Genomic DNA, 21,851 nt, shown 5'->3' with positions numbered 1-21,851 from the left:
ATAAAAAGTAGAAAAATTATATTGTGGTGGTTTAAAACAATTTTTGATACAGTCCATTTCCTCAGTTTTTTTCTTTTATAATTAGTGATTTGGGGGTTCTCTCTAAAATAATTTGCCTACTCCAAGATCTCAAAAGATATCTTCCTGCATTTTCTCCAGAAGCTTTATAGTTTTAGCATTTACATTTAGGTCTGTGATCATCTTGAATTTTTTTCTGTATATGGTATGAGGTAGGAGTCAAGGATTTTATTTTTTTTTCTGTTCTTCGGTTTTTTCCAGCACCATTTCTTTTTTTTTTAATATTTATTTATTCATTCATTCATGCATGCATGCTGCGCCAGGTCTTAGTTGTGGCACACAGGATCTTTGTTGTGGCATGCGGACTTCTTAGTTGTGGCATGAGGACTTCTTGGTTGCGACATGAGGACTTCTTAGTTGCGGCTTGCAGACTCTTAGTTGCGGCATGCAGTCCAGCACCATTTCTTGAGAAGACTTGCATTCCCCCATTGAATTGCCTTGGCACCTTTGTTGAAAATCAATTGGCCGTATATGTTTGTATCTATTTCTGGACTTTCTTTTCTGTTTCATGTATCTGTGTGTTTAATGTGTTTATTCTTATGCCATTAAGATACTATCTTGATTACTGTATCTTTATAGCAGGTTTTGAAATGAGCTTATTCTTCCTGGGATTTTGTTTGGAATCACACTGAATCTGTATAGATCAATTTAGGGGAGATTGGATATCTTAACCATATTGAGACTTACCATAAAAAGAACTTGGTACATCCTCCATTTATATAGGTTTTCTTCAATTTTTCTCAGCAGTGTTTTGTAACTTTGCATTGAAGTTATATATATATTTTGTTAAATTTATTCCTAAATATCTTATTTTTTTGATGCTGTTGTAAATGGAATTACTTTTAAAATTCATTTTCTAATTGTTTGTCCTAATATATAGAAGGACAGTCGATACCTTGAGTTCCATGACCATTCTAAATTTCTAAATTCACTTACTAGTTTTAGTTCATCCTTCCTTTCTTCTTTTAAAATTGCATAGGGTTTCTGCATAAATAATCATGTCATATGTAAACAAAGGCAACTTAATTTATACTTCCCAGTCTGTATGCTTTTTTTTCCCTCTTATTGCACTGGCTAGGATCTCCAGTAAGGTATTGAATAGAAATGATAAGAGGGTACATACTTGTCTTTTTCCCAATCTTAGGGGGAAAACAAAAGCAGTTAGTATTTCACTGTTGAGGAGTTAGCTTTTTATAGATGCCCTTTATTAGATTGAGAATGTTCCCTTCTATTCTTAGTTTTCTGACTGTTTTTATTATGAATGGTGGATAAATTTTGCCAAATGCTCTTTCCACATTTACTGAGATGATCATATAGTTTTCCTGGTTTTCAAACGTTAAATCAACCTTGTATTCCTGAGACAAACCCAACTTGGTCGTAGTGTATTATCCATTTTACATATTATTGATTTTGGCCTGTTAATGTTTTGTTAAAATTTTTTACATGTACTTTCACGAGGGATATTGGTCTGTAGTTCTCTTGTAATGTTTTAACCTTTATTTTCTGAAATGCTTTTTAAGGTTGGTATTATTTCTTTAAATTTTTAATGGAATTTCCTAGTGAAATTATCTGGGCCTAGAGTTTTTGTTTTTGTTTTTTAATGAGAAGGTTTTTGATTACAGATTTCATTTTGTAAATAGATACAGAGCTACTGAGAGTTTCTTTTTGTGTCAGTTTTGGTAAGCTCTGTTTTTCAAGGAATTTTTCATTCTGTCCAGGGTGTCAAATATATTGGCATAAAGCTGTTCATAAAAGTTCCTTTTGGAACTTCCCTGGTGGCACAGTGGTTAAGAATCCACCTGCCAGTGCAGGGGACAGGGGTTTGAGCCCTGGTCTGGGAAGATCCCACACTCCGCGGAGCAACTAAGCCCGTGCGTCACGACTACTGAGCTTGTGCTCTAGAGCCCGCGTGCCACAACTACTGAAGCCTGTGCGCCTAAAGCCCATGCTCTGCAACGAGAGAAGCCACCGCAATGAGAAGCAAGTATACCACAATGAAGAGTAGCCCCCACTCACCACAACTAGAGAAAGCCCATGCGCAACAACAAAGACCCAATGCAACCATAAATAAATAAATAAATAAACAAATAAATTTATATTAAAAAAAGGTGCCCTTTAATGTCTGTAGAATCTGGAATGATACCACCACTTTCATTCCTGATTTTGGTAATTTGTGTGTTTTCTCTCTTTTTCTTGATCAGTCTTGCTAAGAATTTATTTGTTTTTTTAAAAAGCCAACTTTTGCTAATTTTCTTGTTTATTTTTCTTTAATTGATGTAAGCTCTTTATTTTGTTCTTTCTACCTACTTTAGATTTTTAGTTTGATGTAGTCCATTTGTTTATTTTTGCTTTTGTTTCTTTTGCCTGAATGAGGTGTATCCAGAAAGATATTGCTAAGACCAATGTCAGAGGTTGTACTGCCTGTGTTCTCTTCTAGGATTTTTATGGTTTCAGGTCATACATTCAAGTGTTTAATACATTTTGAGTTAATTTTTGTGTATGCTGTAAAATAGTGGTCTAGTTTTATTCTTTTACGTGTGGTTCTCCAGTTTTCTCAACACTATTTTTTGAAGAGACTATCCTTTCTGCATTGTATGTTCTTTGCTTCTTTATCATAAATCAGTTGTCCATATATGTGTGGACTTATTTCTGTGCTCTCAATTCTGTTCCATTGATCTCTGTGTCTTTTTTTTTTTTCCTGCCAGTGCCATGTTGTTTTGATTAATATAGCTTTGTAGTATAATTTTCAGTCAGGGAGTATGATATCTCTAGCTTTGTTCTTTTTTCCTCAGGATTGCTTTGGCTTTTCGGGGTCTACCTTTTTTATTTTTTAAAGTAGTTCTAGGAATTACAGTATGCATCATTAACTTATTACAGCTCTATTTAGAATACTATTTTTTTTTTTTTTTTGGCTGTGTTGGGTCTTCATTGCTGCACGTGGGCTTTCTCTAGTTGTAGTGAGAGGGGGCTACTCTTCGTTGCAGTACGCAGGCTTCTCATTGGGGTGGCTTCTCTTGTTGTGGGGCACGGGCTCTAGGTGTGCGGGCTTCAGTAGTTGTGGCACGTGGGCTCAGTAGTTGTGGCTTCCAGGCTCTAGAGCACAGGCTCAGTAGTTGTGACGCACAGGCTTAGTTGCTCTGTGGCATGTGGGATCTTCCCGGACCAGGGCTCGAACCTGTGTCCCCTGCATCGGCAGGCGGATTCTTAACCACTGTGCCATCAGGGAAGCCCTATTTAGAATACTATTGTACTACTTCATGTTAAATGTAAGAACATAAAAATAGTAAAATTCCTTTCCTCTTTATCTTGATGGTATTTGTTGTCATGTATTTTGTGTCTACAATACTTTTTACACAATACAATGTTATTATTTTTGCTTTAAACCATCAGAATTACTTTTTAAAAATTAGGAGAAGAAAAAATATAGTCTTTTATATTTACCCACATATTTTCCATATCTGGTGTACTTTGTTTCTTTCTGTAGATTTGCGGTTTTTATCTGTATCATTTCCTTTCATCCTGAAGAAGACCTTTGGCATTTTTATAGAGTACGGGTTAGCTGGAGATGAACCATCTCAGCTTTTGTTTTATGCTCATTTCACTGTCTCATGTTTAAAGGACTTTTCCCTGGCTATGGAACAATGAGTTGATTTCTCCATCCCCTCACTTCCAAGTGTTTTTAAGACAGTGTTCTGTTGTCTTCTCACCTCCATTATTTCTGATGAAAAGTCACATGTCATTTGTATTGTTTCCCTGAATGTAATCTGTCTCTGTTCCTTTCCTTTTAAGATGTTCTTACCAATCTTTGGTTTTCAGCATTTAGGGTGGGATGTATTTAGGTGTAGTTTTCTTATGTTTGTCCTGCTTGGGGTTCACTGAGCTGCTTGGATCAGAGGTGTCACCCCACCCCCACTCCAACCAAATTTGGGAAGTCTTTTATTTCTTCAAGTAATTTATCTGCTCTTCTCTCCTTCTGAGACTCAAATTATACTATGTTAGACCACTTAATATTGTCCCACAGGTCACTGAGACTCTATTCAATATTTTTCTTCCCTTTTTCTCTCTGGTGTTTGGATTGGATGCTTTTCTGTTGATCTGTCTTCAAGTTCAGTGGTCTTTCTTATACAGTTTCTAATTTGTAGCCCATCCAATGACTTTTCTGCTTCAGATATGGTACTTATCAATTCTAGGATTTTCATTTGCTTCCTTTTTTTTTTTTAAATTGTGGTAAAACATGTAATATAAAACTTACCATTTTATATTTTAAAAGATGAAGTTTGCTCAATATTTTATGTATTTATTACAATCACAAAAGAAACAACCAAAGAGGAATTGTAATTATTAATTTTTTTAAAATATAAAATTAGTTTCATTTTGGTGTGAAGAACATGATTTTAAGTATTTCAGTATAAAGTGGCAAGATTTCTGTAAAGGTAATTAATTGTCTTGTCAATTGGTGTTTCTGTCTACTGTATCGTTTAATAGTTGGAAGTATTTCAGTCAAAAATGAGTTGTGGTGGGGCTTCCCTGGTGGCGCAGTGGTTGGGAGTCTGCCTGCTAATGCGGGGGACGTGGGTTCGAGCCCTGGTCTGGGAGGATCCCGCATGCCGCGGGGCAGCTAGGCCCGTGAGCCACAACTACTGAGCCTGCGCGTCTGGAGCCTGTGCTCCGCAACAAGAGAGGCCGCGATAGTGAGAGGCCCGCACACCGCGATGAAGAGTGGCCCCCGCTTGCCGCAACTAGAGAAAGCCCTCGCACAGAAACGAAGACCCAACACAGCCATAAATAAATAAATAAATTAATTAATTAATTAATTTTAAAAAAATGAGTTGTGGGGGACTTCCCTGGTGGCACAGTGGTTAAGAATCCACCTGCCAATGCAGGGGACACGGGTTCAAGCCCTGGTCTGGGAAGATCCCACATGCCATGGAGTAACTAAGCCCGTGTACCACAACTACTGAGCCTGCGCTCTAGAGCCCATGCTCCGCAACAAGAGAAGCCACCGCAATGAGAAGTCCGTGCACCGCAACAAAGAGTAGCCCCCGTTCGCCGCAACTAGAGGAAGCCTGCATGCAGCAACAAAGACCCAATGCAGCCAAAAATAAATAAATAAACAGATTTATTTTTTAAAAATGAGTTATCCACACAGCATCACAGCAGACAATAAAATAAAGGCTGAGAAAATGGAAGGAAAATGTGGAGAAGAGAGGAATGGGAAAGAATTTATCTTTTAATCTTAATCCGTGAATATCTCTTGGACCTAAAATAAATAAGTTATATGTCTTAGTAGCTATTATTATACTGAAAGAAAAGACTTGCCAAAAGGATATAATATTTCTTAGTTCAGAGAGAAGTTATGTTTTCAAGATGCTTAGTTTATTAGTCTCCTCACATCTTTCCTCTTCAATTTGTTTGCCTTTATTTTCCATTTACTTTTAAATTAAAACATGTATATATACATATGCATCTATTTTCAGTTCTAATATTCCACTGAAATAAACTCTGAATCATTAAGATAATTTTTTTTTAAACTTACCATTTTAACCATTTTCAAGTACACAATTCGGTGGCATTAAGTACATTCACAGTATTATACAGTCATCACCACTGTCCACTTCTAGAACTTTTTCATCATCCTAAACAGAAACTCTGTACCCATTAAGCAGTAACTTTTCACTGTCATCTACTCCCAGCCCAGGTAACCTCTAACCTACTTTCTGTCTCCGCAATTGCCTATTCTATGTACCTCATGTAAGTGGAACCATAAAATATTTGTCATTTTGTGCCTGACTTAGTCCACTTAGCATGACATTTTCAAGGTTTATCCGTATTGTAGCACATGTAAGAATTTCGTTCCTTTTTATGGCTTAATAATATTCCATTGTATGGACATACCACAATTTGTTTTTCCATCCATGTGTTGATAGATCAGCTTGACAGATAGGTTGTTTCCACCTTTTGGCTATTGTGAATAATGCTGCTGTGAGCACCTGTTTGAGTCCCTGCTTTTAATCCTTTTGGCTATATACCTAGGAGTGGAATTACTGGATCAATATGGTAATTCTGTGTTTAACTTTTTGAGGAACCACCAAACCATTTAGTTCTTTTTTTGTAGTTTGTTTCTCTTATGAGAGTCCCTGTCAACTAATTTTGTTCATCTTTTCATTAAAATACAAAACTTACATATAATAGCTCTTTTTAAGTGTTTGCCAATTCCAACATTTGGGTCATTATTTTCAGCTTCTTTTCGTTAAAGTGTGTTGCATTTTGTTCTAGCAGGTGGTGGTTCATGTTTATTCTGGTGGTTCCTGTTGATCCTGTCCAGTGTGGTTTTATTCTTTCTTTGTGTGGGTGTTTTTTGATTTTGTCTTCAGGGTTAGGGCATGACTTTTATTCCTAGGGCCTAGCCTTTCTGAGTCTGAGGTTCCCAGCAAGGTCTCTTCACTCTGACTAGGCCAGAACTCCCTCTCCCAGCCCTGTCCAACCTCTGGTATCTGCATTCAGCTCTTAGCTCTGCAGCAGCTGCTCTGCTAGGGCTTGTGGAGTCTGCTTGTGCAGCCTCATCTGTGGAGGGCACAAGGTGTCCCTGAGCATGCCTGGGGGTGGGGTAGGGTCGCTACCACCCAGGTCTGGGAAGGCCACACGTGTCCACCCAGTTCCTCTCTGGTCTCGAACTCCAGTCTCTGCCTCAGCTCAGTGAGACTGTCCTGCTCTCCTTGGACTCCCTCCCCTGCCCCCAGTGCCCAGAAACTGCCCCCAGGAGAAGGCCTGGGCAGCCAAGGGGCTAACCTTGCATGTTTCCCATCTCTCAAGGATCACATCTGCATTGCCTCTTGCCCAGTGCCTGGAAACAGGTGGTTCATATATCTTGTCCCATTTTGTAATACACATGGCTGGAGGGCAGGCCTAGGACCAGTTGCTGTGTCGTGGCTGGAAGTGTTTTGAGTGGTGTGTCTGATGGGTTAAATGCCAGGGGAGCTGTCTTCTTCTGTCCCCCAGTGTCCTAATGGCTTTGCCGAGACACAGCCCCTGCAGGCTGTTGACCAGTCATCCCAGTGCTGCTTTTGCAGGTTTTGATGTCATTATGGTGTGCAAGTAGGCATAGGTGACAAACCTGTCTCTCTCTTCACCTCACCTGGAATACTTGTTTAAAATTCCGTTTCCTGGGGCCCAGCTCAGCTTTGGGGGTCTGGCATCTGTTTTTAACTACTTCCCCCAAGAATCTGTGTAGCAGCAGCCTGGCTGCTCAGCACGGACTGGAAAGACTTCCACTGTGAGCGTCGAGCACCACTGGTGTAACTCAGCGTGGGGTGGGTGAAGAAATAGGGTCTCAAGGTCTGAGTCTGTTTCGTACCATGTGGGTGAGGCCAGAAATGACGTGGAATGTGTTGGGTCATTTGTGGGTTTTTTGTCTATTGTCTGCTTTCCTTCCTCCCCACCTAGGCTTATTTCGCTCTTAATGGCAGCTTATAAAAGAAAAAATCCAATTATTTGGAACTTCTCATTCTTTTGGAGTTGTTTACTCTTATTCATTTGGGTTCTTTTAGGGTGATGTTAGAGAAGCAGTTGTTTGCACTTTGGTGTCAGAAGATATCTCAGCATCGAGAACACCGCTTGCAAGAGAGAATGGTAAGTGGTTCTCCGCTAGGAGGTACTGGGACCGGGAGGACCTGCTTCAAGCCTTTGCACTCACTGCCTCCCCTCCTAGGACGCTACCCAGACCCAGACCCACCCTGAAGGGCGACCTGCCTGTGACCAGGACTCATGAGGCAGGGGCAGGGTCTGGGCATCTGTTTCCTTTGTCAGTGGAGTTTACAGATGGCGTCTGGGCCAGAGCAGCTCCTGCACATCCAGTTCTTCTGCCTTGGTCATCATTTGTGGCCTGCAGACTCCCTGGCTTCTGTATCGCCTCCTACTTGACCCATTCTGATCTCTCCCTGCCGCAGGCCATACTCCACGCAGAGCGGCAGTTTCTGCGGAGGTCCTGGTCCACGTGGTGCCAGCAAGCAGCAGCACATCACCTGGAGTGGCAGCGACAAGCAGTGGCCTGTGCCCACCACCGCCTCCGGTGGCTCAGGAAGGCCTTCTGTGTCTGGAGAGAGAGTGCCCGAGGGCTCAGAACAGAGTGAGTGGCCGCTTCTGCCTTTGAAGCCCTTCCCGGCTCAGGGCAGCTTTGACTGTAGTAGCAGCGCTGAGCATCAGTCTGAGGGGTCATGTTAGCCTAGACTCTGGTCTTAAGTTCTGGAAATTCAACTTGAAACAGTCTAAGCAAAACCGGGGCTGTAGGGAGAGGCTCCTGGGGCACCACATGGATCTCTGGGCTCAGGAACTCGGCTGGTCAGACGTGCCTGTGGATCTTAGGTCCTGTCCATCAGCTACATCCTGCTTGCTGATTGGGGCCCATTAGAAGCAACCGTGCCCAGGGACAGGTCGTGGCAGTTTTTACCTCGCCATGTGGTTAAGGACCAGGGCAGGTGCCCCTGTGTTCCCTGCAGGCGTCATCCTGCCTTGGTTCCTCTCTAGACCTACTTCACGCTCTGAGGGTCTCTCACCTCTCAAACTCTGGCCACATTTAACCTCCTCCTCAGTTACCTGTTACCACATGAATACAGAGCCCTGTGAAGTTGTCCACAAAAATTTGATTTTATGTGTGCTTTTCTGGGTGGAGAACCTAAATCCTTTGGCAGCTCTTCTGAAAGGGTCTTGGTTCCCGTCCATGTTGAAGAACCACTGAGCAGGGGCCGGGGGCTACGAAGGGGTGCCCCTCGAGAGGGCCCTTGCAGGGCCTGGGTTGATCACTGACTGTCTCCCCACAGGAGGACGGGCAGGGCACGGGCTGCACGGTTCCACGCGGCACAGCTCCTGTGTTGGGCCTGGAGCAGGTGGAGGGAGGTGAGGCTTTGGCACAGGCGCGGCCTGCGTGGGATTGTGGGCACGTGGAGCCGTGTGTCAGGCTGACTCAGGGCGAACATACGGTCTCCTCCACGGTCCCTCGGAAACCACCTGCCTCTGAGTATGGGGAGGAGGCCAGGTGGCAGGTGCAGTGCTAACCTGGTTTCATGAGATGATTGGCTCACAGTTCCATGTTCTGTTAGGTGCCAGGCTGTTCTTCCGTAACGCTCTGAATTTAAAGTTCCTAGTCTAACTGGTCACAGACATCCTCTTCAGGATGAAAAATGTTAAAGCTGAAATTGGTTAGGATTTACCCGCAGGCAGGTACTTGCTCCCTATGATCCTCACAAACCCCTAAGAGGAGCATGTTTATAGAGGAGGATGCTGGGGCTCGGAGGTTAATAAGCACCTTATCCAAGCTCCCCCAAACGAAGTGTGAAACGGAGGCACGTCCGAGCCCTCCTCGGCCCCGGGCCCACAGCGGCCAGCTGTTTCCTGTGTCCGCAGCGCCTGGCCCTGAACAGTGCCGAGCAGCAGAAGCTGATGCGAGCCGACCTGCATCGCCAGCACACCTTGCTGTACAGGGCGCTGCAGACCTGGGGGGTAGGAGATGCTGCTTTCCTCCAGATCTCCTTGCCTGGTAGGGAGGAGGATTCTGGAGGCTTTGTTTCCCTTCCTTGTTCTTCTTGCCCCTCCCAAAACAGAGTAGTAATTCCACAAGACTCAGGGCAAGTGCCCTGGCCAGTGGGTCTTACACTGCAGAGCTAAGTTCTCCCATCCTTGCCTGGGGTACCAGCCTCACCACCAGAGGGGCTCCTTGTCCAGGGGTCCAGTGGTTGGACTCAGCAGGTGAGAGCTTAGCAAGTCCTCTCCCTGTTGTTGCGCGGGCTCCTGCCCGCTCCGCGCCTGCTGTGGTGAGCGCTCTGGGCATCACAGCCCCTGCACCTCTGCGGCTGCCTGAGAGTGGGGAGCGGTGTGGGCCTGGGGCAGCCTCCAGTCCTCCTGATCATCTGCAGATTTACCAGAGCCGGGTGCGGAGCGTCCTTCAGGAGGTGGCAGCCAGGGAGAGCCGGCACGAGAGGCGGCTGCTGTGGTGAGTCTCCACGGCCCCGGCCCAGCCTGAGGAACAGGGAACAGACTGCAGACCCGGGTGGGTTGGGGGGCCCTGACGAGGGCCAGGCAATGGGGCCTGGCTGCCTCGTGCTGCTCAGAGCATGGCTTTGGCTTTTCCACAGCAAGCACTGTTCCCTGGGCCCCTCGTGTCTTGCACCCGCACTGTGTGCAGAGCGGGGCCTCTGGGAAGCAGCTGCACCATCTCCTGCGTGTCTCGCTAGTCTGAGCGCCTCTCCGGGCCCCGTTCAGACCTGCAGGATTTGCCTTTTCACCTCCTCTCAGCACCCAGTCAGTGCCCCCACCCCCGGCTCTCCAGGCCTTTCTCCCAGCCTCTGGGACCATCTGTGTCTCTCACACCCGTGGACTCACTTATACCCCTCGGCTCCACTGCCTCCGAAGCCTGTCCCACAGCTCCTGCTGAGCCAACCTCTAACCTACTCCCTCCCTCATTTCCGCTCTTTCTTTTCCTGCCTCTTGTGTTTGTTCAGCACGTGCTGTTCCAGGCTGCCCGTGCCCTTCCTCCATTTTCCTTGTCTCCACTTCTCTTATCATGGATGCATCACCTGTGTCATCTTCACCTGGAAACAGCTTAGTGTTCCCCGTGGTGTGTGAATGCACGAGGCCGCAGTGCCTGTGGTGCTTCCACGGCACCTGCACAGAGCAGCTCAGCCGTGTGCAGGGTGTGCAGTCAACATAAACGTGGCTGTCAGCGCGACAGATACGCTTGGGCATGGGGAGACCTCGATTCAGGACCGGGCTGAAGAGCCTCGCACTGTTCACACCCATATCACCCAGTCCCCCCATGTACCCGCAGGGGTGCATTACGTCGCTGGAGAGAGAGCGCCGTGGCCCAAGCGGACGAAGCAAAGAAAGCCTCTCGAGCAGCAGCTCACTACAGAAGGACCCTGTGCTCCAAGGTGAGCCCTGGCAAGCCAGCTGGTCGCCGGGGGGTGGGGGCCGTGTTCCTGTGAGAGGGTGGTGTGGGGTGGCTCTGGAGGTTTGAACTGAATGAGGAGCCTAGAAAACGAGATGGCTCCCTTCTCCAGTACATACAGCTGTGCCAGCAGGTGGGTTTATTTACTTGTTTATTGTACTGAATTATGAACCAATATCCATTAAAACAAAAGCATGGCATGTAGTGAGTATGAACCAGCTCTTACCAGAACCAGTATTTCCCACACACGTGGAATTTTCCGCTGGGACAAGTCGTGTAAGTTACCACACCTCTGTCCCGTTGTGTCGGCACAGGATGCTTGGGTGCCCCTCTTCCCCCATCCTGCTCATCGGCCTCGCGGGATTCGTGGCTGTGCGGGCTTTCCGTAGAGCATCCAGGAATGTGAGGTCATTGGTCATTGTCGCTGGGAAGTGGCCCCCAAAATGCCACTTGGTGTGGCCTGGGCCCACGTGCTGGGGGAGGGACATGGCTATGAGGGGACTCAAATGACATGACAGAGGTGGTCCCTGGACTCGGGGGTGTTTTAGAAGAAAGCAGTTCGCTGGGAGCCCCGCACTGGCAGGCCGTGGCTGGTGCTGACAGCTTTGGAGCCTCCACAGATGAGTGTTAATTACACATGGTCAAGGCCCAGTCTGCTCTCAGGAACGCTCCGAGGCCAGCATGTGTGTCCCCTCCCCTGGAAGGACGGTCAGGACTCTGCTTGGCTTCAGGGCTCAGAAGGGAGGAGGCCTTTGTGGGGGGATGGAGTTTGTGACTGTTTGGGGAGCAGGCGCCAGGCGTCCCCTGTGTTCTGCTGCTGTGATTTCGTATGTACCTCATATGTGAAAGTGCATGAAACGTAAGGCTTCCACTTAACAAATAGTAGAATGAAAGCCCACGTGGGGACTTGACTTCTTCGTGGCACGGTATGAAGTTTAGCTCCTCTGGTCCCGTCGCCTGAGATACAGGGCTTCCCGCGAGGGTGCTGGGCATGGTTGCCTGCCATCTGCATGGACGGCGGGCGCTTCCTGGAGCGTGTGTGAGTGCCATACGCCTGGCCTCATTCCATGAGGAGCCGCCTACAGAGCTGGGGTGACCCCGGGGAGTCGGGACATGCCGTGATCACCCCTCTATTCTTCTTCTGCCCCTTAGGTCCTGATCGCGTGGCGGGAGGCAGTGTCAGTGCAGATATACTACCGACAGCAGGAGGGCCAGGCTGTCAGGGACGCCCAGGTGGCGCTGAATAGGGGTAAGCGGGCCCGGAAGCTGAGGAGAGGCCTGTGAAGGACACAGCTTTCTGTATTCTCCCAAGGTGCTTCCCCTCAGTCTCTGTCTCTTTCTCATGTGTATTAGCTTCCTGTTGCTGAGGTAACCAAGGACCACAGACTTTAAAACAACAGAAAATTGTTCTCTGAGTCCAAACTCAGGTGTTGGCAGGGCTGTGCTCCCTCCGAAGGCTCTAGGGGAGGCCCCTTTCCTGCCTTGTCCAGCTTCTGGTGGCTCCCGGCAATCCTTGCTGTTCCTCAGGTTGTAGACAGGTCACTCCAGCCTCGGCCCTGTTGTCACGTGGCTGTCTTCCCTGTGTATCTGTGTCTCTCCTTAGAAGGACACCAGTCATACGGGATTAAGGGCCCGGGCCCAGCCCACTTCAGCTGTCAGTTACTGCACTGCACCGACCCTCTGCCCAAATAACATCAGCTCTGAGGTTCCGGGATGGACGTTAACTTGGTAGGGAGTAACTAACTATTCAGTCCAGTACATCTTCACTTTCTCTTCCCAACTGATTGCCAACTAGTTTATATTAAAATGAAAGGCCAAGGCTTGAGACCTACAGAGAAATGCAGACATGGAGCTGGAACGGGAGACTTGGGGGTTGCCGGGGTGGGGCGCTTGGATGGGAAGGCGGCGGCTGCTTGTCAGGTCAGCCCCGTCGTGTCAGAGTCCGCTTCCTTGCCCGTTTAGGGAGCAGGGACTTGCCTGGTTGGCCCCAGGTAGTCCCGTGACCTGCTGTACAAACAGCCTGGGAAACGGTCCAGATGGAGCCTCTGTTCAAGAGACGCATGGAAACAGAGGCCCTTGGCTCTGCTGCGGGGAGTCTGATGCTCTAAAGAGGCAGCTCCTATTAGAATAAATGAGAAAACCAAATGGAAATGGTTTAAATCAGACCGGAGAGAAAACGGACCAAGTTGTTAAATTGGCTTAATAGCATTTGTTCCAGGACAGTCCACTTAGGTCTGGTTCTGACTAGTTCTTGTGTTGATGAACACAGATTCTGCTTCCCCCTGAATGGAATCCTGGGGTCCAGAATCCCACACCTGGTCCACCCTCAGCATGCTTCTCTGTGTCCTCAGGCTGCCCCTCGCCCCAGAAACCAGGGCTGTGTTTCTAGTCATTCCCAGGAAAGATGCCGAGGGGCTCAGCCCATCCCTGGTCTCTGCTTGGACCAGAGCTTTGGCACCGGCGCTGCGTGGGCATTCCAGTTTGGGTCAGGCGGCCGCGGTGGGGAGGTGACAGGCACAGGACACAGCTAAAGCTTCTTCCCTCCGCTGGCCTGCAGGCGGCAGCTTTCCTTAGACGGGGTGGCAGCACGTGGCTGGCGCTGGGCTCGCTGTGTCCATTAGGGCTGGTACAGAGGACTGGGGAGACCATGTGAGAAGACACTGTGTTGTCAGCACACAGCAGATGTGCAGTCAGTACCTGTGGGACCGTGTCTTGGCTTAATTAAGGCCTCTGAGTCTCAGGCACACCTTGGCGGTCGAGGGCTGGGCTAGGTGCTGCAGGAGGACAGAGTCGTGGACACTCATGCTGATCGGTGCTTGAGAGGTGCAGGCAGGGCCGCCTGCTGGCTATGCGACCTCGGGCACGGCCTCCTCTCAGCCTTGGTGTCTCCGTCTGTGGATGGGGATGATAGTACCTGCCTCTGGAGTTGATCATGAGGGTCCAGTGAGGCTAAGATATCCCCGCATAAAGCAGGACCTGGGAAATTTCAGCACTTAGTGCTAATGCCTCCAAGCTTGTGAACGTGGCTTTCCCTGCCCACCTCGGGCAGGTCCTGGAGGACACCCCATCTTGGCCTCTGTGCCTTGGGGTCAGCCCTCTTCTGTTGTCTCTAAAAGAAACTTCTCTTGGGGCTGAAGAGGAGGAAAAAAATCAGCAGAAGAGAGTGCTTGCTCCCTCAAGAGAGAAGCTGGTGACACAGACGCAATGCAGGATGTGGCCCCTGCCTGCCTGTGGAGCCCGGGCAGGACACAGCCAGCAGACACCTTGCTTCTCCCCAGCCTGTCTCAGGCTGCCTGGGCCTCTGAGCCTCGTTTTCCTCCCTGGAAAATGGGTCCACTGCCTCCCACTCCCTCAGACCCAGGGTCTTCTCGTTCGTGTGCCCAGCAGCATTTTGCGGGCAGCTCCGCTGGGGCCCTGGCACACCTGCGGTCGTTGTGCACAGGCTTATGCCTGGGGGCGGGGGGTCCTTGGAGGGCCCAGTGGTAAGCAGCATATCTGGTTCCGATCAGGGTGTGCATAGTCACTGAAGGTGGGTGGCCAGAGCTCTCCTCCCAGAGTGGCTACCGTCCACACGTGGTGTCTCACCGAGTGTGGGCTGACACCCCAGTTCTGTCCCCGCACAGCCTTCTCCACCCTCTAAACTTTCACCGTTGCATAGTCGTCCATATATCGATACTTCCTCCAAAAGAGCAAACTGACTCCGACCCTCCTTAGGCTGTCTCAGGACCTGGTTTCGGCGCTGGAGGGACCGCAGCCGGAGCGCAGCCCAGCAGAGGGTCCAGATGGAGAGGGTGGCGCAGCATTACCGCCGGCAGCTGCTGCTGCAGGCCATGGCCCGGTGGAAGGTGCACCATCTGGGCTGCATCAGGAAGAGGGTGAGGCAGACGGCAACTCCCCGAGTTCCCCTGTGCTGCGGGGCTGTCTGGGCCAGAAGACCGCATCGCGGGGAGGAAAGGTCTTCCCAGAAGCACTTACTGCTTCCGTTGTGGATGCTGGGTGGTTGGAGTCCTGCGGGTGCAAGGCTGCCCTTCTGGGTGTTCAGTGAAGGCTGGGGAAGCCGGCCTCCCGGGTGGAAGACGGCTCAGCAGAGAACCTGGTTCAGTGTGAACCATGCCTGTCAGAACTGGGTGACCTACTGAGGCATCTGGACACGCGTCTGGGGCAGGAGACCCTTGGCTTCAACCAGGATGACTCCTGGTGGTGGGAGGATGGTTCACTTGGGCCTGGAGCCTGCACCGCCCACAGGGGCTCCGGGTGTGGGCACTTGGCTGCACCAGGCACACAGCCCCCTGTGCGCGCTTTGTCTCCAGCTTCTGCAGAGACAGGCTGCCCAACTCCTGGCCCAGACACTCAGCCGGACCTGCTTCCACCAGTGGAGACAGCAGGTGGGAGCCGTGGAGAAACCCCTTCTCGCTCCCCCTCCTCCTGCCTCCTGAGCCCACCTCTAGCTCATCATTTCTCATACCACCCTCTTCCCAGGGCTCCCCCACCCCCAGCCACCTCCTGGCACCACCAGCTTCCTTCACTTGGAATCTGTTTAAGGCCAAGTCACTTCAGGGCCATGTTTCTACAGTGTCATGTTGAAAACTTGTCAGGGTAATATCCAGAAATTAATAGGAAATGCATTTTAGGTTTTTGCCAAGGCCTTGATAAAACACCCGGTGGGGCTGCGTCCTGCTCAGTGGCCCTTCATGGGCCAGGTCCCTCTCACCCTCAGGCCCGCAGTGCAAGCAGTCCCAGCTTTTCTCCCTGGAGCCCGGCGCACTGCCTCACTGCTCCCGACCCCAGAGCTCCTGGCCTTTGTTCTTCCCAAAAGAGCTTCCTTGACCCCCCACCTCAGGGCAGGCCTGACTAGAGAGGGTCGGAGAGTGCCCGGGGCCATGGGGTCAGGGTGGCCTCCCTAAGGGGGCATTTGCTTTCTGGCCCGTAGCTGGCGGACAGGAGGCGGGAGCAGCAGAACACGGCACGGGCCCTGTGGTTCTGGGCCTTCTCACTACAGGCGAAGGTAATGGGCTCCCCGTCCCAGGAGAGGACCGTGCCCCGGTGGAGGGAGCCTGAGCAGGAGGGCTGGGCCTCACCTCCTCCTCTCCCTGGAGGTGTGGGCTGCGTGGCTGGGCTTCGTGCTGGAGATGAGGAGAAAGAAGGCGCGACAGGAGCGGGCAGTGCAGGCCTACCACCAGCAGCTCCTTCGGGAGGGCGTCACGCGCCTCCTGTGCTTTGCAGCAGGCATGAAGGCCTTCCGGCAGCAGCTGCACGCCCGGCAGCAGGTGCAGGTGGGCCGGGGTCCCCCACCACTCCGTGGGGAGCAGGTAAGCACAGCACGACCTGACCAGAGGCTGGTTGCAGGCGGCCCACAGTCTCCACCGCGTGGTCCGTCGCTGTGCCATGCTCTGGAAGCAGAAGGTGCTGGGCCTGGGCAGGGAGCCTCAGCCCCCCACGTCCACTGTGCGCAGCAGGAGAGTGACGTTTGAGGGTCCCCTTCCCAGCCACATTGCTGCTGGGGCTGGCGATGCCTCCCTGGAGACCAAGAGGACAACAGCTCCTCGTGGGCTTCGGGGAGCTCTGGACAGCGTGGCGTCGGCTGCTGAGGGCACCCAACTCCTAGAGCTGTGAGTAGCCCGTCCCTCACCTCTTCCTCCTCGCTTCCACCTGGGGCAAAGCTTGGACGGTACAGGAATGACACTGGGCCCCGAGGGTCATGGCGGAGCCACTTGGAACCCTCTGTACAGGATCCTGCGCCCCCATTCTTCGGCCCTAACCAAAGGGACCACAGCCTCTGTTCCTCCCAAGCATGGGAGAGAATGTATGGTTCCTTAGCAAAGGAATGGGCCGTTGGGCAGCCCCCCTCCTCCCCCAGACCTGGTAGTCTCCCCACGTCTCCCCTGACAGCCAGGAAACAGGTACCCTCTTGGAAACCCCACTTTTTTTGTGACCTGGCCCCGCCCCACCCCCACATGCTGTGCTGCTGTAGCTGACAAGGGCCCCATCTCTGAGCCTGCTCCAGCCTGGTTGCCTGGGTCAAGTGAGACAGCGTGGGTGGAGCACCCGTCGCCAGCAGGCTCACTGGAATTACCAGAAGTTCAGTAGGGCGCCTGGGGCGGAGCCTTTCCTTCTCTCTTCAGTCTCCCTGTAAGATGGAAGGGGTCTGACTGGATTACCCCACCCCACAGAGGTCTCAGGCTCCGAGCAGCCCCTGGGCAGCCTGGAGGAACAGCCTGTGTTTCTTCCCAGCAATGCTGCCCGCTGGGCAAGAAAGCAACCGCGACGCCCAAGCTTCCTGCTGGAGCCCGTTCAGAGCCAGACGCCCCTGGGGTGTGGCATCCTCGGGGGGCAGGGGTAGGTGGTGTGATTCTGGGGACTTAAAGGCCAGTGGCCCCCGTTCTGTCCTGCTCCTCGGGAGGGTACCATGCCTGACCAGCTCCTGTCTTCCCTCTGCTCAGGCCTGAGGCACTGTGGGAGCATGGCCTAGGCGAGGTCCAGCCAATAGGCCTTGCGCTGACAACACCCTTCCTGGCAAAGGCCCAGACAGCACTGGACCCAAGCAGCCCCCTGCCAAGTGCCCCTGGCCTGAAGCTGCCGCCCACAGCGAGTACAGGCCTGGAGCTGCTGCCCCCTTCTTCCTTCATGTTGCGTGGGGCGGAAGCACACACCTGGGTAAGTCCCCCGGTTACCTGGGGTCCCGTTCTTTGGTCTGGTCTTCATGCCAGTGCTCTTTTTTGTGCGCTTGGTGCTGTAGCCACAGCAGTACTCATTGCTTCAGGAAGATGCAGGGAGGCCTGTGCAGGGGTCAGTGTCCTAGGGGCACAGCAGGGAACAGCCCCCGAGGCCCATCCCTGCTCGTGACGCTTACATGGTGGTGGAGACAAAAGAAACCCCAGCATGCAGACGGATGAAGAGACTGCGGATCATGGAGGGTCATACAGGCCCTGGTGATAAGTCTGGACTTTAAGAACAGGAAGTTGTGGAGGATGGTTGGCGGCTGTGCTCGAGTCCAGCAAAGGGTGCTGGCGGCCGGGACTTGGGGGGTGGCTGTGGATGTCATGGGAGGCAGACTAGGTAGGGCTTGCTCTGATGAGTCTGATAAGAGTGAAAGAAGGAATCCTGGATGGCTCCTGGGTTTCTGGCCTGAAGAGCTCAGGGAATGATGAGTTCTTTACTGTGAGAGGGAAGACGGAGGGTGGGAACCCAGCAGCTGAAGCACGATGAGTGTGTCTTGAGCCTGTCAGATTTGAGGTAATGCAACAGATTCAGCCTGGCCTTCAGGAACAAGGTCAGGGCTGGAGATCAAAGTTGACAATTCGCAGCACAGGTTGAGGGTAAAGAACCGATGGGGTCATGGGGAGGAGTGGGGCCGAGACTCTGGGGCCTGTGACGTAGGAGTCAAAGGAGTTCGGGCAAGGAGGTGAGGAAGCACGAGTGTGCAGTGGGCTTGGGCCCCCCAAGGAGCTGGTGCCTGACGAGCTGCGACCTAAGTGGGGGTGGGGAGAGGCTGGGGGATGGGAGAGTGTCCACTCCCACCAGAGGACATTGTCACCGGGAGGGAAGGGAGGAGGGTTGTAGCTGTGGTTGGACAAGAACAGTTGCCACTGAAATGCACGGTCATTGCAGGAGGGGGTGTGAAAGGTCAGTAAGGCTGGAAACAGCTGCTTGGGTGGTCGTGGGACTCTCTATTGGTGTCAGGTGCTGAATGAAGGGGCAGGACCAGGTGAGCTGGCTGCGGCAGGGGCAGGTATGGGGAACCCCAGCTCCCCACCTTTCTCCCGCTTCCCTGCTCAGTGTTCATCCTTCCTTTACAGCCATCAGCCCGGCCGACGATACCTGGGCTTTCGTCCCAGGCCCCTTCATCCCTGGCCAGTGTCCCCAACCCCCGTCTGCTCCTTCCCGGGGACTTCACAGGCACCAGGCCTGGGCCTGGCTCTGACACTGCAGGTGTGTACCTGGGGCCTGTCAGTGCCTCAAGTGCTCAGGTCACTCCCGGCACCTGGAATCCCTGGGTTCAGCCTGGGCCCAGACGGGAGGATGGTCAAGATCAAGCTTATTCTCCTATTGCCACTGGCCACATGGACCTGGAGGCCGAGCTTGAGAGCATCCAGCAGCAACTGCAGGACTACCAGACCACGAAGCAGAACCTCAGGTGAGACCCAGAAACCCACCTGGCACCCATCCATGGGGAATGGGGGGAGCTGTCTGCCCAGTGATGGCCCCTGCATTGCAGGCGGCACCTCTCCCCTTCCGTCCTGCTCAGGAAGGCCCAGGTTGGCCTTACCTTCAGGAAAAGCTGAGCAAAACTTTACACCTGTGTCTTGTGGAAGCCGGTGGTCTACCGGGCGAGTGTGACTGACGCGGGATGATGCAGTGAGCCGCCCTGCTTTGTCTGGGTCCACAGCCCACATACCCCACGCCCAGGCCTGGGACCCTCAATGTGAGCAGCAACCTTAATCAGAGGGAAGCGGGCAGGTCCCACGTGGCCAGTTCTGCGCAGGGAAGAGCACAGAGGGCGTTTCTGCCTGATGGTGGAACAGGAGCCCTTCTCCCTCCACCCACACCAGAAGTGTGCTGGGCCTCTGCCTGGGGCCAAGCCAGGCAGCAGGTGCGTTACTCCCTCAGGTCCTGCCAAAGGCAAGCAAGCAGCCTGCGGCAGTGGCTGGAGCTGAGCCAGGAGGAGCCCAGGCCGGATGAGCAGGAGGCGGAGCAGCAGGTTCAGGAAGAGCTGCAGGAGGTGAGACCTTGGGCAGCCCCGGGAACGGCTCCCAGGCGGGGCTTCCTCTCAGCCTGCCCCCCCAACCTCCCCAGGTGGAAGCGCAGATCCAGCAACTGGCCTCCAAATTGCAGGCCCAGCACCAGCCCATCCGCACCTGTATCGCCCGCGTCCATGCCCTGCGACAGGCTCTGTGCTAGTCACCACCCCACGTCCAGGAACAGAATGCAAAACTGCAGTGAGTTTATTTCAAAATGTTGCAATTAAATGAATTACTGTTCAGAAGTCTCCCACTTTTCATATAAAAATACTGTGCTACTGATACAGTTGAAAAAGTTCAAATGGCTTCTCCTGCAGGAGAAATTCACAGCATCCCCAGGAAACATGAAATCTGGCCCTGTCCCCACAATCAGTGGCTCCCTAAGGACTGCGTACCTGTTGCCTGGGGGACGGGTTTTCTAGGCACTGACATTCTCCCCTCCCCCACACATCAAATACACCACCAAGGTTCCTCTGCCTCCGACGTAAGCCCCTGATCAACAGCAGCAACTTTTCTGTATTTTACGTAGGTCTGGATACAGGGAGGGGACCCAAGCTCTCCCCTGGCCCCAGCTGGGCCACCACCAGCTAGCTGCCTGCCCCTTTTGCTTTGGACACCACTGAGGGGGTTTGGTAATGGGTCCTGCCTACTGGAAAGAGGACCTGCCAGCTCCGGAAGGTCACTCATCGGGGCCTGCAATGCACCGAGCCGTTAGTGACCACCCTCGGAAGTTGATGGGCAGAGTTGGAGGTGATGCATTCAGCCACAAGTGCAGAGAGAGAAGACAGCTTTTCCCAACAAGCAGGGTGGGGCGAATTTGGGAGCAGCTGCATTAAGGGCCCTGGTCTGGGACCCACAGTCAGTGCCAGGAGGCACCTCACCCCATGCAAGGGAGGCCAAAAAGCAGTGATTGATAGGAGGAGCAGCAAGAAGGTACTTTACCACTTATCTTAAAACGGAAATCAGACCAACTGAATGCTCTGCCAGGCAACGTAGGGTCTCCAGTTTATACAACACATTAGAAAATCTCCAAGAGGGAATCAGTCGTCCTGGCCTGCACTTTTTCTCTTCAGGTGGGTAGGGGGAAGATGTAGGTCTAGGACATGAGAGGGGCTCTGACAACCTTGTCTGCACCCTGGACAGCAGGGACAGAAGTCACCCAGGTCCTGCCTGGTCAGACCCGACGGTCCCCTCCCTAGATAGCCTCAGAGGTTCCCCTTGAAAAGACCCTCACATTTCTGTGGAAAAGACCCCTCAGCAGCTGTGGCCATGAAAGAGGCTCTAGAGAGAGCCCAGAGCCTCCCCGAATCGGATTTTCTGTCCCGCTTTCAGCTTGAAGTTGAAGTCCTTGGGGGCCTCGAAGATGAGCACAATGGTGGAGCCCAGGTTGAACTCGCCCAGGTGCTCGCCCTTGCGCATGGGGATGCCCTCCTTGTTGGTGTGCGTCACGAAGCTGAAGTCGTTGTAGGAGCCCTTGCTGTACCGTGGGCTGTTCGTGTGCAGGTCCTGTGGGAGGCAGAGGCAGAGCACGTGGACCTTGAACACACCTCTGCCGCTGTCCCGAACCCTGTCCCCCACCCTGCTCAGAAAGGGAGGTCCGGACAGCAGCTCAGGCCGTGGACCAGGCCTAACCTGATAGCCCCTGACCAGCTGTGAACTGGGGCCAGAGGGAAATGGAGGATTCAGACCCAACTGTTCACTAGTATGAACGGTGCCACAACACCAAGTCCCCCGGGGGACTGAGGGGCAAACCGACACCAAGAGGGGAAGCCCCGCGGGCACTGGCACCCCTCACACACTTGGCCTCTATCAGCATGCCCCACCCAAGCTCCCCTTGGGTTTCTGCAGAAGCAAAGTGCCAGGCAGGGAAGTTAATTCCCTCCCTCACCAGCCACCTCGAGACGGGTGGGTGGGGGATAAGCAGAGCAGGAGCTCATCCTGCTCAGGGCCCAGCCCCTCCTCGGGGCAGCTGCTCCGCACAGCCAGGCCTGGTGGGGGACGTGCCCTCCTAGAACTTACAGTCCCGATGGATCTGGCTGCACAGGAGACGGTGCAAGTGGCCTAGCCCTTGGGCTTCTACAGGATCTGGGCTCTGC

General features: G+C 52.0%; 2 protein-coding genes across 18 annotated transcripts in view; one reads left to right on the top strand and one right to left on the bottom strand.

Moving 5' to 3' along the window:
* The window catches only part of SFI1 (SFI1 centrin binding protein), an 80,863-nt gene extending 60,863 nt beyond the window's left edge, over positions 1 to 20,000 (top strand). For 5 of the 12 annotated variants that reach the window (XM_059895040.1, XM_059895044.1, XM_059895039.1 and 2 more), the window contains 17 exons: positions 7,626 to 7,707; positions 8,025 to 8,203; positions 8,895 to 8,970; positions 9,478 to 9,573; positions 9,987 to 10,063; positions 10,898 to 11,000; positions 12,170 to 12,266; positions 14,732 to 14,892; positions 15,328 to 15,402; positions 15,948 to 16,022; positions 16,114 to 16,290; positions 16,364 to 16,626; positions 17,249 to 17,353; positions 17,458 to 17,671; positions 18,814 to 19,151; positions 19,625 to 19,736; positions 19,811 to 20,000. In XM_059895040.1, coding sequence (XP_059751023.1) covers positions 7,626 to 7,707; positions 8,025 to 8,203; positions 8,895 to 8,970; positions 9,478 to 9,573; positions 9,987 to 10,063; positions 10,898 to 11,000; positions 12,170 to 12,266; positions 14,732 to 14,892; positions 15,328 to 15,402; positions 15,948 to 16,022; positions 16,114 to 16,290; positions 16,364 to 16,626; positions 17,249 to 17,353; positions 17,458 to 17,671; positions 18,814 to 19,151; positions 19,625 to 19,736; positions 19,811 to 19,915 — 2,335 coding nt within the window. In that variant the 3' untranslated portion in view covers positions 19,916 to 20,000. Of the gene's footprint in view, positions 1 to 7,625; positions 7,708 to 8,024; positions 8,204 to 8,894; positions 8,971 to 9,477; positions 9,611 to 9,986; positions 10,064 to 10,897; positions 11,001 to 12,169; positions 12,267 to 14,731; positions 14,893 to 15,327; positions 15,403 to 15,947; positions 16,023 to 16,113; positions 16,291 to 16,363; positions 16,627 to 17,187; positions 17,354 to 17,457; positions 17,672 to 18,813; positions 19,152 to 19,262; positions 19,440 to 19,624; positions 19,737 to 19,810 lie in introns of those variants that run through there. The other 7 variants (XR_009497324.1, XM_059895042.1, XM_059895041.1 and 4 more) reach the window with 7 other exon arrangements.
* The window catches only part of PISD (phosphatidylserine decarboxylase), a 39,379-nt gene continuing 37,469 nt past the window's right edge, over positions 19,942 to 21,851 (bottom strand). For all 6 annotated transcript variants that reach the window (XM_059895050.1, XM_059895059.1, XM_059895054.1 and 3 more), the window contains one exon: positions 19,942 to 21,261. In XM_059895050.1, coding sequence (XP_059751033.1) covers positions 21,037 to 21,261 — 225 coding nt within the window. In that variant the 3' untranslated portion in view covers positions 19,942 to 21,036. The remainder of the gene's footprint in view (positions 21,262 to 21,851) is intronic.

Source organism: Balaenoptera ricei, chromosome 14 (genome assembly GCF_028023285.1).
Source record: "Balaenoptera ricei isolate mBalRic1 chromosome 14, mBalRic1.hap2, whole genome shotgun sequence".
NCBI lineage: Eukaryota > Metazoa > Chordata > Mammalia > Artiodactyla > Balaenopteridae > Balaenoptera > Balaenoptera ricei.
This window is presented reverse-complemented; position numbering and strand designations above follow the sequence as displayed.